Below are 15,261 nucleotides of genomic sequence, written 5' to 3' on the forward strand. Positions count from 1 at the left end.
AACACCAACACCAAAAGGTCAACACTAAACTTGAAATCACCCAGTGTTGGCAGCCCTATTGGTGCTTCAGGGTCATGATGAAGGGGTGTGTCCATTCACAGAATGCATGAAGCGATTGGAGGCGGGGAAAGAAAATAAAAAGTAAACCTTTCACAAAAATAGAATATGGAGGATGTGATGGAGATGATGATTTGCAATTTTGATTCAAACCCATGATGAGGACTATTAAGATGGGAGGATAATTTGAAATATTAAACAAAGGGATCTTAACTATTTGGAGTTCGAGGATGCTTTTGGAGATCTCGAGGGATGTTTTTAAACTTTCTGGATGCTGTATGAGTCACTCCACAAATAAATGATGATAAAGCCTCGTTATGGCAGTGGGTTTAGGTAACTGGATAGATAACCTACACTGATCATACTCATTAACGAAGAACAAAGAAAGAAGAATGCATTGTGAAGTTTTCTAATTAAAGCCTCAGTGACACCGTTGAAACCGACTCAAGACCGATCATATCTATTCCTTGTTTTCGAATGAGATGTCATCGGTCGGATTGGAGTTGGTGTCGTTGGTGCGACTGCGTAATAAGTGGGAACATCACCATATGGTCTTCTGCGATCACCACTTAGGCTAAGTCCCAAGTTTCAATAAGACGGAACGGGTCGAAAATAATTCATGCAATTTTACGGTATCACAAAAAAAAGTATGATTCATTATGTCAACGTAAACATTCACACTTTAATTGGTTTTATAAAAAAATAACATTAATTTGTATTCATTAGGGCACTCGCTCTTATGAACCATTCCTCCAGACTTGCCAGCGGGCCCTGTATAACATAATGTTATTATATGATTGATTGATTGATTAGATTTTATTCTCTTTATATCAAACTCAAACAGATTAACAAAGTAGGTTCAAATCAAGAGATAAATAACAGAAAATGAAAAATGTAAAATGGCATTATCATTTATGTTATTATTAGGTTATCGTTGAGGTTATACAAAACAAAGAAGAACATCTTTACAAAATATAATATGATTGGTAACAAATATACATGAAACAAATGCTAAAATAACAACACAGTGATAAAGTGATGATGTTTTGAGGGGGGGCGAGGGTCAAGTGCCCAATGCCTGTCTGCCCAATCGGGTAATTATTTGAGGCCAAAAAAGAGGGACATTCGAAGTTGAGCAGATACATGAAATGTGTAGCTCCGGGGAGATAAAATGTAATTCCAATATACAAATAATGATAATATTAAATCCATTGTTAATATTGTGATTCTTGGTGATTTATAATAAAAACATAAATTTAAACATAATCTAATTGGATAGAAAATAAACCTGATAAAGGAGTTATTCAATTCAAAACTGTGAATTTATATTCAAGTCGTTATGACTTTGCAATGAGCGAGATGATGATGTTATGACCATTTTATCCATCCGCTTCGTAATTATTATATGAAATCTTGAAATATATTTTTCAACTGTGCGAGTAACATCTGTCTTACATTTGATATTCTTATCAATTTCAATTCACACAAAAATATTTCGATCAAATGCACTTTCTATATCATAACTTATTGTGTGTAGTTTATGGAAAGATGTTCATGTTTTATGTTATGTTGTGTATGTTCAAAATACCATGTAAAAATATGAATTTCCGTTTACTGAATGATTTATTCCCTTCCTCTTTATCCCCAAATGATTATTAGGTCTATTATTTTCTCCCAAATTTTTATTATTTTCTAAAATAATTTCTTCAAGATTTCTGTAATGTGTAATCCAATTAATAGTACTTCCCGTAAGATACCAATCGCCGGCACCCCATAGAAGAACAGCGATCAGGTGATGGCCATGGGGATTAAACTGAATTGGGTGTCTTTCCTAGTTCATTATATAACTTCGTCTCTCTCTGATGTAGGCCTATAGCATGTTTCGTTCTTCATGTTTAATCATATTTTGCTAATATATTGTGTTCCTATGATATTTATTTTTTTTTCTGTGAATTTTTGAGAAATAATTAAATACAAAAACAAAACTGAACAATAAATACAACCTTATGAAACGAATGAATCTCACAAGATGGGGTGCAAGAATGATGGTCCAATTGAAGGCATGGTATTAGCAGTAAATCTCAATTTAACATTCTTGTAACATAAATAGTTGTTATTCTACATGACAAACATTTAATACATTATTCTTCGTTATATTTTTTCCGAAAATGGGTAGGCTTACATCTCGCAAAATGTGGCATTTTTTCATTTTTTGGACTTTACAGGTCATATTGTAAATTCCAACAAACACGTATAGTGCCATATTAGTTATCAAGTTGTGCAATTGTTTCTACAATACCGAATTTTGGTATGAAAACCTTTTTTTCAACTTTTTTTCCCGAACAATGTCCCCTCATTATTGGATGACTTTTTTCTTTTCGATTTTAACAAACAAACTAGCACCCCTATTTAAAAATTGTTCACGGAGTCTTGGTCAAAACTTGCAATACATTTGACCAACTAGGGCAAAAACTTCATTGCCCTAACTTACGAAATAAAAATTGTCGTAAATTAGGGCAACTAAATTTCAAATCGACCGAAAAGTTATCACCCAACATTCGGTCATTTACAATTGATTATATTTTATCCACATTGTTAACTACTTACCACTCATGTTACTATGAAAAAGTGCTTTCTTCGCAGGAAATTCCTCATCTTCAACTAATTTAATCACGCTCATGGATCGCTTACTCGCCATACTGGCCCGCTAATCCCCCGACAACTTCTCACTCCGTTCCGCTAAACTCCTTTACTTCTGCTCAGGTTGGTACCTCCTCACTGTGGTTGCATTGGATCGTAAATGAAGATGCGAGTATCGGGGAACTGTCGGCAGGGAAGACAAACAGTTGGGGTAGTCAATGATTAGCCATAATTGCTCCGAGACCCTTCATACGAGAACTCATTCAGAGTAATATTGACACAGTATTTCATGTTATAGCGCATTAAACGCAACAATCATTCGCATAGACATAATGTACAGGCGTTATATCTTTTTTTTTCAAAAGGCATTCATTTATGAACTTCACGGATAGGCATATATAAATTATTTATCTAGGGACAGCATGACATATTAAACTTAATTCTTTCCAATGGGATCAAGATTTCCATCATTTTTTCTTAAATGAAAATGACTGATTTGCATTTAAGCCACATTTTTGTTATTAAAATGCAGTAAATCTTAATTTATCACGCCCATCAAAATGATCGTTATAATTTTTTTCCCACCTATGTTTCTTGTAAAGTGAAATGATTTGACCAACGTACATGCTACTGGCAACTGTTACAGCAGGAATTCGTTACACCCGCCCCTCCCCCAATATATATATATATATATCCTAGTTACAAGCCACACAAATATTTTTATGTCACTTAATCAGAAAAAAATATTGCTCTGAGGAATCACTGAAAATTGTTCTTATGCTATTTATGAATAATCGATCTTACATCTAATGAGTATGCCTGTTGTGAATGTTTGTTATTTGGAGGATTTTTTCATCGTTGAAAAATAAAATTGGTGGTTGTGGGATGCCTTTGGGCGGTGCTTGTAGATGTGACTGTGGGCGTGCTTTACTTATGCATGTTATGTGATTGCAATAGTATACACATAGGAGTGGGGCTCGAGAATTGTGTGTTTGTGTGTTTGGGTGTGAAGTAGAGAAAGGGAATTGTGGTACGTGGATGTGTGTGCGTAGATGGATGGGAGTGATTGTAAGGATGGTGGGTGTGTGCGCGCGCGCACGAGGGTGTGAGTGACAGTATATGCGGATCGAATAGGTACGTGCTGGGGAATGTGTGGGAGTGCACGTGGGGTGTTTGTGTGAGAATGGAAATGTGAGAGAGAAATAAAGATGGAGATGTGGGTGCATGTGTCCTAAGTGCAATAATTAGTTTTATGACGTTAAGAACATGAGTCTGTTATGCAGAGTATTGAGGTATGGGTTTTGTTTAAAGATTGAGTTATTTTATCCATATAAATTATCAGACTTTTGGCTTATGTTACGATACTGCATAATCCAAATATTGCACACTGGGTATAGATCCGGGGATTTTTCTTTTTTAGTACTTTATTAGGTGGTGCTGTTCAGAGTTGATGTGGCAATTTTTTCATTTTTTAATATTATCTTTGAACAGCAAGATATGCGAAAATATGGCAAATTCTGTCGCTAAAAGGAGACTTACGATAAATTCGTGGTAATCAGTTGCATAATGAGCCTAACATTTTGAGGGGCTAAATATAGCGTCTGGGGCAAAACTGCTAAAAGGCTGCAAGTAAGCGAAGCGAGGTAGCAAAGTGTTGGACCATCTTAAAGGACAAGTCCACCCCAACAAAAAGTTGATTTGAATAAAAAGAGGAAAATCCAACAAGCATAACACTGAAAACTTGATTAAAATCGGATGTAAAATAAGAAAGTTATGACATTTTAAAGTTTCACTTAATTTCACAAAACAGTTATATGCACATCCTAGTCGGTATGTTAATGAGGAGACTGATGACGTCATCCACTATTTCTTTTGTATTTTATTAAATGAAATATTATAAGTTCCTCCTCGTTGTCAAGTGAAACCATAGGCGGCGGAAGCGGGGGGGGGACAGGTCCCCAAAAAAATTCGAGGTGGGGGGGGGGGGACGGTCTCCCCCTACATTTTTAGCTGACAACTTTTTTTTTTTTTTTTTTTGTCAATTTTGTTTCCTGCGTCCCCTCCTTAATTCTGGTGGCCCCCCCTTAAAATGACTCTTGTCCCCCCCCCCTAAAATTTAGGTTGATGACCTTTTTTTTTTTCTATTTTTTTTTTGCTTGTCAAATATTTTATACATGTCCATCACAAAATTTCAGGTAGACCCCCCCTAATTTTTTTGGCTTCCGCCGCCAATGAGTGAAACAACTATTAATTCCTCCCTGAGCATGTGGAACTAGTACTGTTTAATACTATATGGAACAGTCAAGTTGGTCCTTATTGTCAAATCTGTAAAAAATGAAATATTGTATCATTCAAACAATAAAAACAAAAGAAATAGTGAGTGAGAGACATCATCATCTGTCTCATTTCCATGTCAGTGATTTGTGCATATGCACTATTTTGTGAAAAATAAGCGAAATTTTAAAATATCATAACTTTCCTATTTTACATCCGATTTTGATGAAATTTTCAGCGTTATGCTAGTTTGATTTTTCTCTTTTTATTCAAATCAACATTTTTTCTGGCTTGGACTTGACCTTTAATGAAAAACAAAATATTAGGATAGTTTTTTTTTTTTTTTTACGAAAATGTTATCACACATCACCTTTTTCCGTTCCTGTTTGTATTTTCTTTGGCCCCTCAGTCGTGAAACTTTTAAGGGGAGGGGTCCGTGCCCTCGAGCCCCCCCCCCCCCTCATCCTCATGTAGGCCAGTTTTGTCAATGGGTACATTTACTTGAACAACTGTGTCCATTCATCATTATGATGACAACAATATGTTATATTCCTCGTCAAGTGCCCAGCACTGAATTGGTCATTAATCATCATTCGGTGTGGTAGCGTGTGACGACGTAACTGAACATGAACTCTCATTCGTAAATGGATTACTTATAGAAAGGGTCTAATGATTTCTTTGTGAACATGATGTGAACACCCACTCGCAAAAACACCACACCGTAAAAACTGGTGGGAGGGCCCAGGTAGCGTCCTTAGAGGACACACCAGAGTGTAGAAGTAACATTCAACGGTGCTGTAGTAACACCCAAATGTGTTCGACAGTATACACCGAAGTAAAATGACACTATCAGTCAATTGGTAGTGAGAGAGTTAGGGAGGCACCATTAGATACCCGGGGGGCTGGAAGGTTGGCTTGATGCAAAAAAAATATCCTTTCTTCTTTAAGGATTTTTTTTATTGCTTACCCCATTGAGACAAGTTTTTTTTTTTTCACTGATTGTGAGTCAATTTTTTGTTTAAGTCTTATCGCAAGTCATTTTTTTTTTTTGGGGGGGAGGGGGACTTCCTGCCCCCCTGGATATCTAATGGTGCGTCCCATAGGCTAGTCATAACTTTTTCCAGAGTTTAGATACAGCAGCATCACTAGAAAAAACATAAATTGAAGATGAATTTGAATGCATTGTATGAATTAATAAAGCATGAAGATTTTGAGCATATGATGGGCTGTTAGAAGTTTCATACCACTGTATACATGGTGTGTAATATACATGTATAATAATAATTATTATTATATGCAAAAAAATTTAGCGCTTAATACAATGTTTCTAATCGCTGTATTATTATTACCTCGGCTTTAGCACGGCTACTCTTATCGGGAACTCGAGCAATTAAGGATTTTTTTTCTTACCGGGTAGGCCTACCTATTTACTGCTCCTGGGTGAAGAGTGTCAAATGTAGATAAACGCCTTTCCAAAGGACGCGAGTGCTGCAGTGGAATTCGAACCCCTGACCTTGTGGTTCAAATTCCAGAGATTTATCCACTGAGCGACAATATAATTGTTAGTGACGCAGACTGATTGAAAATTTCTGTCTTTCTGTTTTTAGAGTATAAGCTTATGGAGTTTAAACCATTGTTCAAAATTATGTTATTGTCTTCGATAAAACATTTTGTTTACATAAATGCCATCATATAGTTTCCAGCACTTAGCATCCGTATGACTGATATTGAATTTGGGTTTGCATGTGTCTTTTTTAAGGTTAAGGTCCCATATACAGGGGCCGCGGAAGCGGTGGGGGGCTAAGGGGCTTCAGCCCCCCCCCCCCCCCTCCCCCACTTTTTTCCAAAACCGTGTACAAAAACGTAAAAATGACCATATGATTGTGATTTATTGCATGTACAGCCCCCAACTTTTGGCTCAGCCCCCCCCCCCCCCCACTTTGAAAACCGTTTCGCGGCCCCTGCATGTATTTTATTGTGCTCCTGGCTTCATTCGTAAATGCAGCTAGGGTGAATCATTTTTTTTTTCTTATAGTAATAACAATTGAGTGTTTGTTTTCTGAATCAAGTATTTTTTGTTTAAACAAATCAGTGTACATATCCTTTCAAAGAGTCAACACTTGACATAAAATGATTGAGTGCGAATGGGTCAAATTTGATGGAAATTTATGTACCAATTTATACTCTTTAGAGGCGGTGTATAGCAGAGACTGCTCTTCGAATGTTTTGAGAGCATTTGCAAAAATGTTCCACTACCAAAAGTATTGTATTCCTGATTTTCAACAGTAGAGTCATCCATTGCTATGTTGTACTGTAAAAGCGCTATGGGCATGTTCCATTCAAGGATGTTTCATTTTTCATAGAAAAAATGTATGGATATACCTAGGGGTGTACGTATGTTTGTATGTATGTGTGTATGTATACTGTATTAATGTAGTACATTCGACGATATATACCTAAACTATCCCTTTTTCTAAAATGTATAGTTCGTTGTTTTATTACAATATGGGGGTAATTCACGGGTGAACATTGATGTTTATTCGATTAATGGTTTCCCAGTACGTTAATTTGATTTTGTTTTATGAAGGTTTGTTTATCGTGATCCATGTATTCATTGTAAATGAATACATGAATTTGAATAATATTCAGGCCTACTGAAAATTTGTATCTGCCAATCCATCCCCTTTGAACAAGGATTAAAATATATGAGGTTAAAGCATAGAGCTATTATGGTTAAAGCCTTTTTTCCCCCTAGTTACATGAAAATGCTCGTCGGAAAATTATGTGTTTTTTTTGTATGACACATCATGAATTATTCGATAAAAAAATTTAAACCGAAATATTAACAAACTGTAAACAAATTTACAGTTGAAAGGGGAAAATGCCAAGAATTTTGCCAATTATTGAGCCAATCTTGCATGTCTTGAGCAATACAAACCAAGGTCCAACAAATAGACAAAAATAAGTGCCCAATCTTTATTTTATTTTCTTCCATTTCAGTGTATAACCTACCCGACTTACCAGGGTATTTTCTACCAATGATTAAAGGACAAGTCCACCGCAGCAAAAAGTTGATTTGAATAATTAAAAAAAAACATAACACTGAAAATTTCATCTAAATCGGGTGTAAAATAGTACAGTTATGACTTTTTTTTTATTTCGCTTAATTTCACATACCAGTTATATGCATATTCTGGTTGGTAATGAAATGAGGGGACTGATGACGTCGTCCACTCACAATTTCTTTTGTATCATTATATGAGATATGAAGGATTTTATTTTTCTCCTCATAGTCCGGGAAAACAAAGTTTTATTTCTCACTGAATATGTAGAATTACCATGGTTGTAACATATTATGGTTCAGTCAAGTTGGTCCTTACTGTCAAATATGTAAAGATTCAAATCTCATATAATTCAAGTTAGTAAAAAAATAGTGAGGGACACCATCGACTATTTCGTTTGCATGCCATTGAAAGTTGTGCATATAACTGTTTTGTGAAAAAAATATGTGATCCTTTAAAATGTCATAACTGCATTATTTACATCCGATTTTGATAACATTTTTAGCGTTGTGCTAGTGTGATTTTTCTCTATTTGATTAAAACAACTTTTTTTTCTGGGGTGAACGGTTTAATCGACTTCGGAAAGCGAAATTTTTATTTTTTCAAAATTCGACGATTGAAATTTAGAATATATGTATGTATAGACATACACTTTGAATCATTGGGATGATATCTAAAAATTAAACGAAATCAGCTACAGTTAATAACAAGTCGAATTCTGGATAAATAAGTAAATTTAAAATGTTTCTTAACTTCACTCTTGAATTATTCACATTCATACCAATTGCATCGGTCATGTTTACCACTTTGGAAAATTAAAATTGATTTAATTTTAATTAAAATCACATCTTTGAATTTCTTAAAACAGACGATACAATAAAGGAAAACTGGAAAATGATTATCAGTGTCAATGAGAAGAAATATAATAAGTTTAATATTATTGAAGGATTACTCAAACTGTGCTGAAAAAAAATGATGACAACTTACTTCACTCAGATGGAAACCGGCCACTGGGCCCCCTTTTCAGAAAATTTGTCATTAATGTCAAACACAGAAATCAGTTCCATTAGTTTGCTGTCACCCAATGAAAAACACAATTTCCGGAGCTTGTAACAGATATCATCTTATTTTGGTTATACAAGTAATGAAGTATCTTGGAACTTGTATCCGTGTAGCTACTTGTCTGCTTCAAATGTGTTGGAGTACGTGAGACGACACACTTTAACAGATAGACCCAGACCGCGTCGTGAATGGACGACATTCACTCTGGCACTCTAATAAGTTATTATCAATCTGGCAGAACCGAATATCGATATCAAATGCAATCGGTGTTTAATGTTACATGGAGGAGCGTATCCAAAGTTGATATCTATACGTCACACGAGACAGAGCGTCTATCCCACGACCAAAATGACCATATAATTTAACCACTCTAAATTCGGCACAGCTATCGCAAGTTCTATTTAACCAGCGGCAACCTCATAAGACATTACTATATCAATTATGTCGTTTGTTTGGTTGGGGTTTTAAATAGATGTACGCATGCGCAGTGGTAAGTTTATCGGACAAATTGTTTTAATGAATGATTATAAGACAAATGCAACGGGGGAATTGTGTATAGAAACGACATCGGGTTTTTTGTTTCATTTGAATCATATGCAAGGGAGCAAGGTGGACAAAGTGTTCGTCCAAGGACTTTCAATATGATCCCTAATACCTCAGTCACATTTGCTCTACGGGAGTTGAAAACAGCCGTTTTAACTTTTTTTGTACCAGCTACATATTGGTGGTTTGCACAAAAAAGAATAAACGGCTGTTTTTGACTTGCCGTACGACCGCCGTAGACCAAATGTAACTGCGGTATAAGTGATCGTCTTTCGATATCAGGGTGTCATAAACAAGACATTTTTGCATGGTTTTCCCATCATATTTTAATGTTCCAAAATATTCTAATTTCACGAATTAGGGTGAAATGTATACCGCACATGAGTACATTCTTTTTTTAAGTATTAAATTAATATTCTACACAAAAGGGGCACATTGTGAGTGACAACGAGAGTCAATACCTTTATTATTATTTTGTTTTATTTTTGTCTGTTTATTTTTTATCCATGATTATTAATTTCTATTTATAATTTTTATATATTAATTTATTTATATATTTATTCATTTATTATCTATTTGTTTGTTCATTTATTTGTTCTTATTTTCATTCTGTGATTGTTATTATTACTATTTTTCTTTGGGGGAGGAACTGGAGTTGGGACATTTTCATTGATTGGAATGGAGTCATCCAAATATTCCCAGAAGCGTCACTCAGGGGGAGGGGGCAGGGAGCGATCCTTCCCGTATGATTGTTCATTTCATGAAGCGAAGAACAGGAAAATGGAACAAGAAGGGGACAACGTGATAATGAAGGACATGAAGGAAGGTGAAATAAAAACTTTTAAAACGAAATGGTCTTATACCTTGGTCACATTTGCTCTACGGCGGCCGTACGGCGAGTCGAAAACAGCCGTTTTAACACTTTTTGTACCAACTATAAATAGGTGGTTTGAATTAAAATTAATAAAACGGCTGTTTTCGACTCGCCGTACGGCCGCCGTAGAGCAAATGTGACCAAGGTATTAGCCATGTGAATTTGTGGTAATTCCTACAATTCAATTGATAATGAAAATGACGTCGCATATTATGAATAGATAACGATATGAATAAATAAATATATGAATAAATAATAAATAAATAATAAAATAAAATGGAATAAAATATTTACCCGAAAAAAAATTGAAAAGAACAATCCCGGCGCCGCCTCTGAATTCTTTACATGAAGCCGATCGCTGGATTCTGCCATCTCATCTTCTGACCGAGCTGCAAGTGTTAATGGTAACAAATTAACTATCATCAAAAGCTGGCGCTATACGCTTATTCCTGTTCTTGGTCTCACAGGCCTAATTCATTCCCCCATAGACTCGTGTGTTAAATTGGCACTTTAAAAAATTCATAAAAAATAAGGATGAAATTCGGGGGTCGAATGTTTACTACCAGTGGATAGGATATATATCTGGCAATCCATATCTGACCAGAAAAGGGTCCCTCGACCGGCTCATTTTAAAAATAAATTGGCGTGTTTGAAGACACCGTCGCACAACTGCTGGCTAGCGACCGACGGATTTCCATTCTCAGCCGTTCTCTGATTGGTCAGTTAAGACAGTGCGGTGTCTGTGTGTTCCGTATGTGCCATGCGAAACGTGCTGTACATGTGTTCACTGGTCGTGTGGGCATAGAGTAGATACCCAGTCGTTTTATTGATTTTAACCTTACAATAACAACGATCAGGGATGGGTTTATTTTGTTGCTGTGTGTGCAGCGCATGTGAAGGATAGAAGTTTTTTACAGCTCTTAATTAACTGACTCTCTTTCCAAGCTAAAAAATTATAATGATAATTGCTACATTCCAATTGTGTGATTTGTTTGTTTTAGAAAAGGTCTTTTATTTTTTCCTGTCTATTAATTCTCCCATTATTTAAGAGTCTTCACTTGTGTTTCATTACATTATACAATGTCCACTGTAATGAAAATGGAAACATGCCAGTCAATGGACAGTATTATAAAAAATGGAAACATGCCAGTCAATGGACGGTATTGGGTTTCGCATGGCACATACACACACGGAACACACAGACACCGCACTATCTTAACTGACCAATCAGAGAACGGCTGAGAATGGAAACCCGTCGGTCGCTAGCCAGCAGTGTCGCACTGTGGGCCAGAAAGAACCCAAAGTGCGCCAAAACCCATTATTCACACATTTGTACGATTACATTTGGTAGATAGGGGTAATTTCACCCGTAGAATTCAATAAAAGTATTTTCAAATATTGATGACGTCGTTAAAATACTGTTTTCTGACTGGCTGTTAACATTTGAGCAGAAATTACATGTTTCTAATTCTACAATAAGTTTCAAATTTTCAGAAACTAGTGTTAGATAAATTTCATCAATAATTAAGCATATTAGCAAACAGCAAACACACAAACAGGCAACCAAACCAGAAAAGTCTGTGCTCGGGGTACAAAAATTAATAATTCAATTGGTGACTTGAGTATCGCTTGAAGAGGGCGCCCTACCATGAATCCGGAATTGTAAAATGCAAAGTGAGATTGTAAAAAAAAGGAAAAGGAGTATTTTAATTCCCTGGGTACATTGATTAGCCACACCTACATGAATTAAAATGGATTGATACCAGAAGTGGACAGTGAATCTTTAAAATAATGATTCCAGTGATAAATAATAGAGACCAGGTCCTCTGCAGGTTAATCATGCAGTACAAGGCCCTACAAGGCCTACCTTATTCCGAATCAGAGTCTCTCTCTACTATCTCACCAACTATTATGTGTTTGGTGAGAGGATCTTTTAGCACACTTTGAACATCAGGGGGAAGAGGCTGTGATTGTTGTACTCTTAAAAACTTGCTACTAATCACAAATGTCACCTGTTACCATACGCCTGTGGAATATATATAAAGTCAATGAGAATCATAAACCAAACAATCCTTGAAACGATAATATACACTTCCTTCTTGATCGATACTAACAGTTATAGCAAACTTAGAATGAGCCAAGAGATAAACGAATTCAAACGTGTATGTAAAGTTACAACCCCCCCCCTTTTTTTTTTTTGGGGGGGGGTAATACTAATAATGATAATGCAACTTATACATGTAATAGAGCCCACGTATATCCCATCTCTGTCCTATACACATTTTCATATTTTGTCAGAAAACTGTGAGAGACCTATCACATCCCTAGTCATGTGTGTTATAGCGATATACAGTAGCCCATACTTGGTTTATGAACAACAAAACAAATATATAATCTTACCCGGGAATCTTACCTTAAGAATTAATCTTCTCAGGATGACAGCATATCATATAGGGAACACGGGATGGAACAGTTTGCATCAAAACAAAGTTGTGTTACATGTATTATTATATAGTCAGTGGAATTGGAAATGAAAGCTTGCCTTTACGTATGTTTTAACGAAAATATTTTAAAGGCAGACACCAGTCACAAGAGCCAGACACTTAAACCAGATACCCCCCCCCCCCTCTCTCTCTCTCTCTCCCAGAACGCGACGGGGAGTTTGTTTAATGTCACCCGCAACGTTCGGCATGCACGCGCATAATGGGACACTAACTTGGAACGATTTTTGTGATAAATACGGCGAACATGTGGTTGGAAAATTGGTTATATCTCCAGAAAATGCACGTATATGCAGCTAAATTTGGTATCAGTGTAAAGCATGAACTTAAACAAAGACCGTCATGGTATTTACAGCGCAGCAATCGGCAGCAATTTGTAAAAGAAATGCTCATGAAAAAATAAATGCTAAAACCGCCCCATTGTCAAATGGTTTCGTCCAAAATTGCCTCTGAAGGGATTATCATTTTATCTTAAAAATGTTTGATCACTTAAAACAATTATTCATCAAAGATCACCGTGAATTACAATGAAATTGAGCAATCTGTTTTGTTAAAACAGTGAAATATCTAAAAACGTGTCATTTACACTTCCGGTAGCCGTAAAGAGTCATTTTCGGGTAATACTGAATAAAAATGGGCAACAAATAATCAAGTTAATGGAAAAATATTGTACGGAGGCATTCTACAGGTTCTTATCTTTGCTTAGAACATTAAAAAAACAAAATTTGTTTCATGACCAAAAACCAGTTTTGGCGCACTTTTGCTATCTCCTGTCCCACTGTGCGTCGGGGGGAGCAGATTCATCACCTCAAACAGCAAAATAGCCCTAATCCTTCCGCCAGTCAAAATATAGTCCAAAATTGGTGATATTTCTTCCCAATTTGGGAAAAGGAAGTTCAGTAATTACCAAAAATAGAATCAGTGTTAGATGGACAATCATATGCATACAATTTGTCAATCAGCCATATCAAAATTTAAAAAATGGCAATGGGTTGGCTCGAATGAATATCTCTTGCTTTCCCAATGTTAATAGGCCCGTGTAGCCTGTAATATCTCACGTGTATTTCTTTTTTATTATTTCAGCCTCCTTGCTATTCCTTTACACCTCCATACTGACATTATAACAAAAAATTGCACCAATAATCCCAATGTATTTGGTAATGACTCATTTAATGGAGCCCATAAATGTACATGTTTATATGTGTTTTACACAATCCTTACTGTATCCCCATAAATGAATGCAATGTACAAGCAGATATACTTAGCAACATGGAGGTATAAAGATGTATAATTTTTGATCATAACTGGGTGCTAGAGGACCCAAGGCAATGTCCTTCATCATACTTAAATAATTTGCAAATGAATAATAAGAAAACAATAAAGCAATGTGTACTGTATGCATGCTTTAAACATTTGTCTTTTCTTTTGCAGTTAATGTGCATTATATTAATATGGAGAGAGAATGAGAAAGAAATATGAGAGAGAGAGAGAGAGTATTAAATATTAATATATACCCCCCCCCCCTCTCTCTCACCCCATCCCCTCTTTCTCTACAATATCATATTGTAGAGAAAGAGGGGATGGGGTGAGAGAGAGAGAGGGGGGGGGTGAAACTGGATGAATGGATAGATGGATCAGTTACTTACCTGCTTACTGCCTGCTTAGCCCAATTCTCCCACTTTACTGCATCTCCTGATGATTTAAATGTGGATATTAGTGAAAATTAAGTATTTTTGACAAGTTTTAGTACATATTTCATCGACTTACTGAAAACTGAGATTTTCCCCTATTTTGGATTACAGGGGAGCGTTTCATCAATATTTTCACCCGACAAGTTTTCAGATCTGACATCTTTCTATGATTTTGATTGGCAGAGAGGCACTGTTTCTATGGTTACTGTCGGATAAAATGGGACTTGTCGGATAAAGCGTCTGACAAGTCCTTTCATGAAACGCCCCCCAAGTCTCACAGGCCTAATTCATTCCCCATAGACTCGTGTGTTAAATTGGCACTTTAAAAAATTCATAAAAAATAAGGATGAAATTCGGGGGTCGAATGTTTACTACCAGTGGATAGGATATATATCTGGCAATCCATATCTGACCAGAAAAGGGTCCCTCGGCCTGCTCATTTTAAAAATAAATTGGCGTGTTTGAAGACACCGTCGGGGGGAGCAGATTCATCACCTCAAACAGCAAAATAGCCCTAATCCTTCCGCCAGTCAAAATATAGTCCAAAATTGGTGATA

At 36.1% G+C, this 15,261-nt stretch overlaps 1 protein-coding gene across 2 annotated transcripts in view; it reads right to left on the reverse strand.

Moving 5' to 3' along the window:
• The window catches only part of LOC129263737 (DNA-binding protein RFX6-like), a 40,455-nt gene extending 30,988 nt beyond the window's left edge, over positions 1-9,467 (reverse strand). Inside the window, exons 1-2 of one of the 2 annotated variants that reach the window (XM_064101057.1) lie at positions 9,021-9,467; positions 2,665-2,880 (exon numbers count right to left, since the gene is read on the reverse strand). In XM_064101057.1, coding sequence (XP_063957127.1) covers positions 2,665-2,755 — 91 coding nt within the window. In that variant the 5' untranslated portion in view covers positions 2,756-2,880; positions 9,021-9,467. The remainder of the gene's footprint in view (positions 1-2,664; positions 2,881-9,020) is intronic. The other variant, XM_064101058.1, reaches the window with a different exon arrangement.
• Between the last annotated feature and the right edge of the window lie 5,794 nt (positions 9,468-15,261).

The sequence above is a fragment of the Lytechinus pictus genome, chromosome 6, assembly GCF_037042905.1.
Source record: "Lytechinus pictus isolate F3 Inbred chromosome 6, Lp3.0, whole genome shotgun sequence".
Lineage (NCBI taxonomy): Eukaryota > Metazoa > Echinodermata > Echinoidea > Temnopleuroida > Toxopneustidae > Lytechinus > Lytechinus pictus.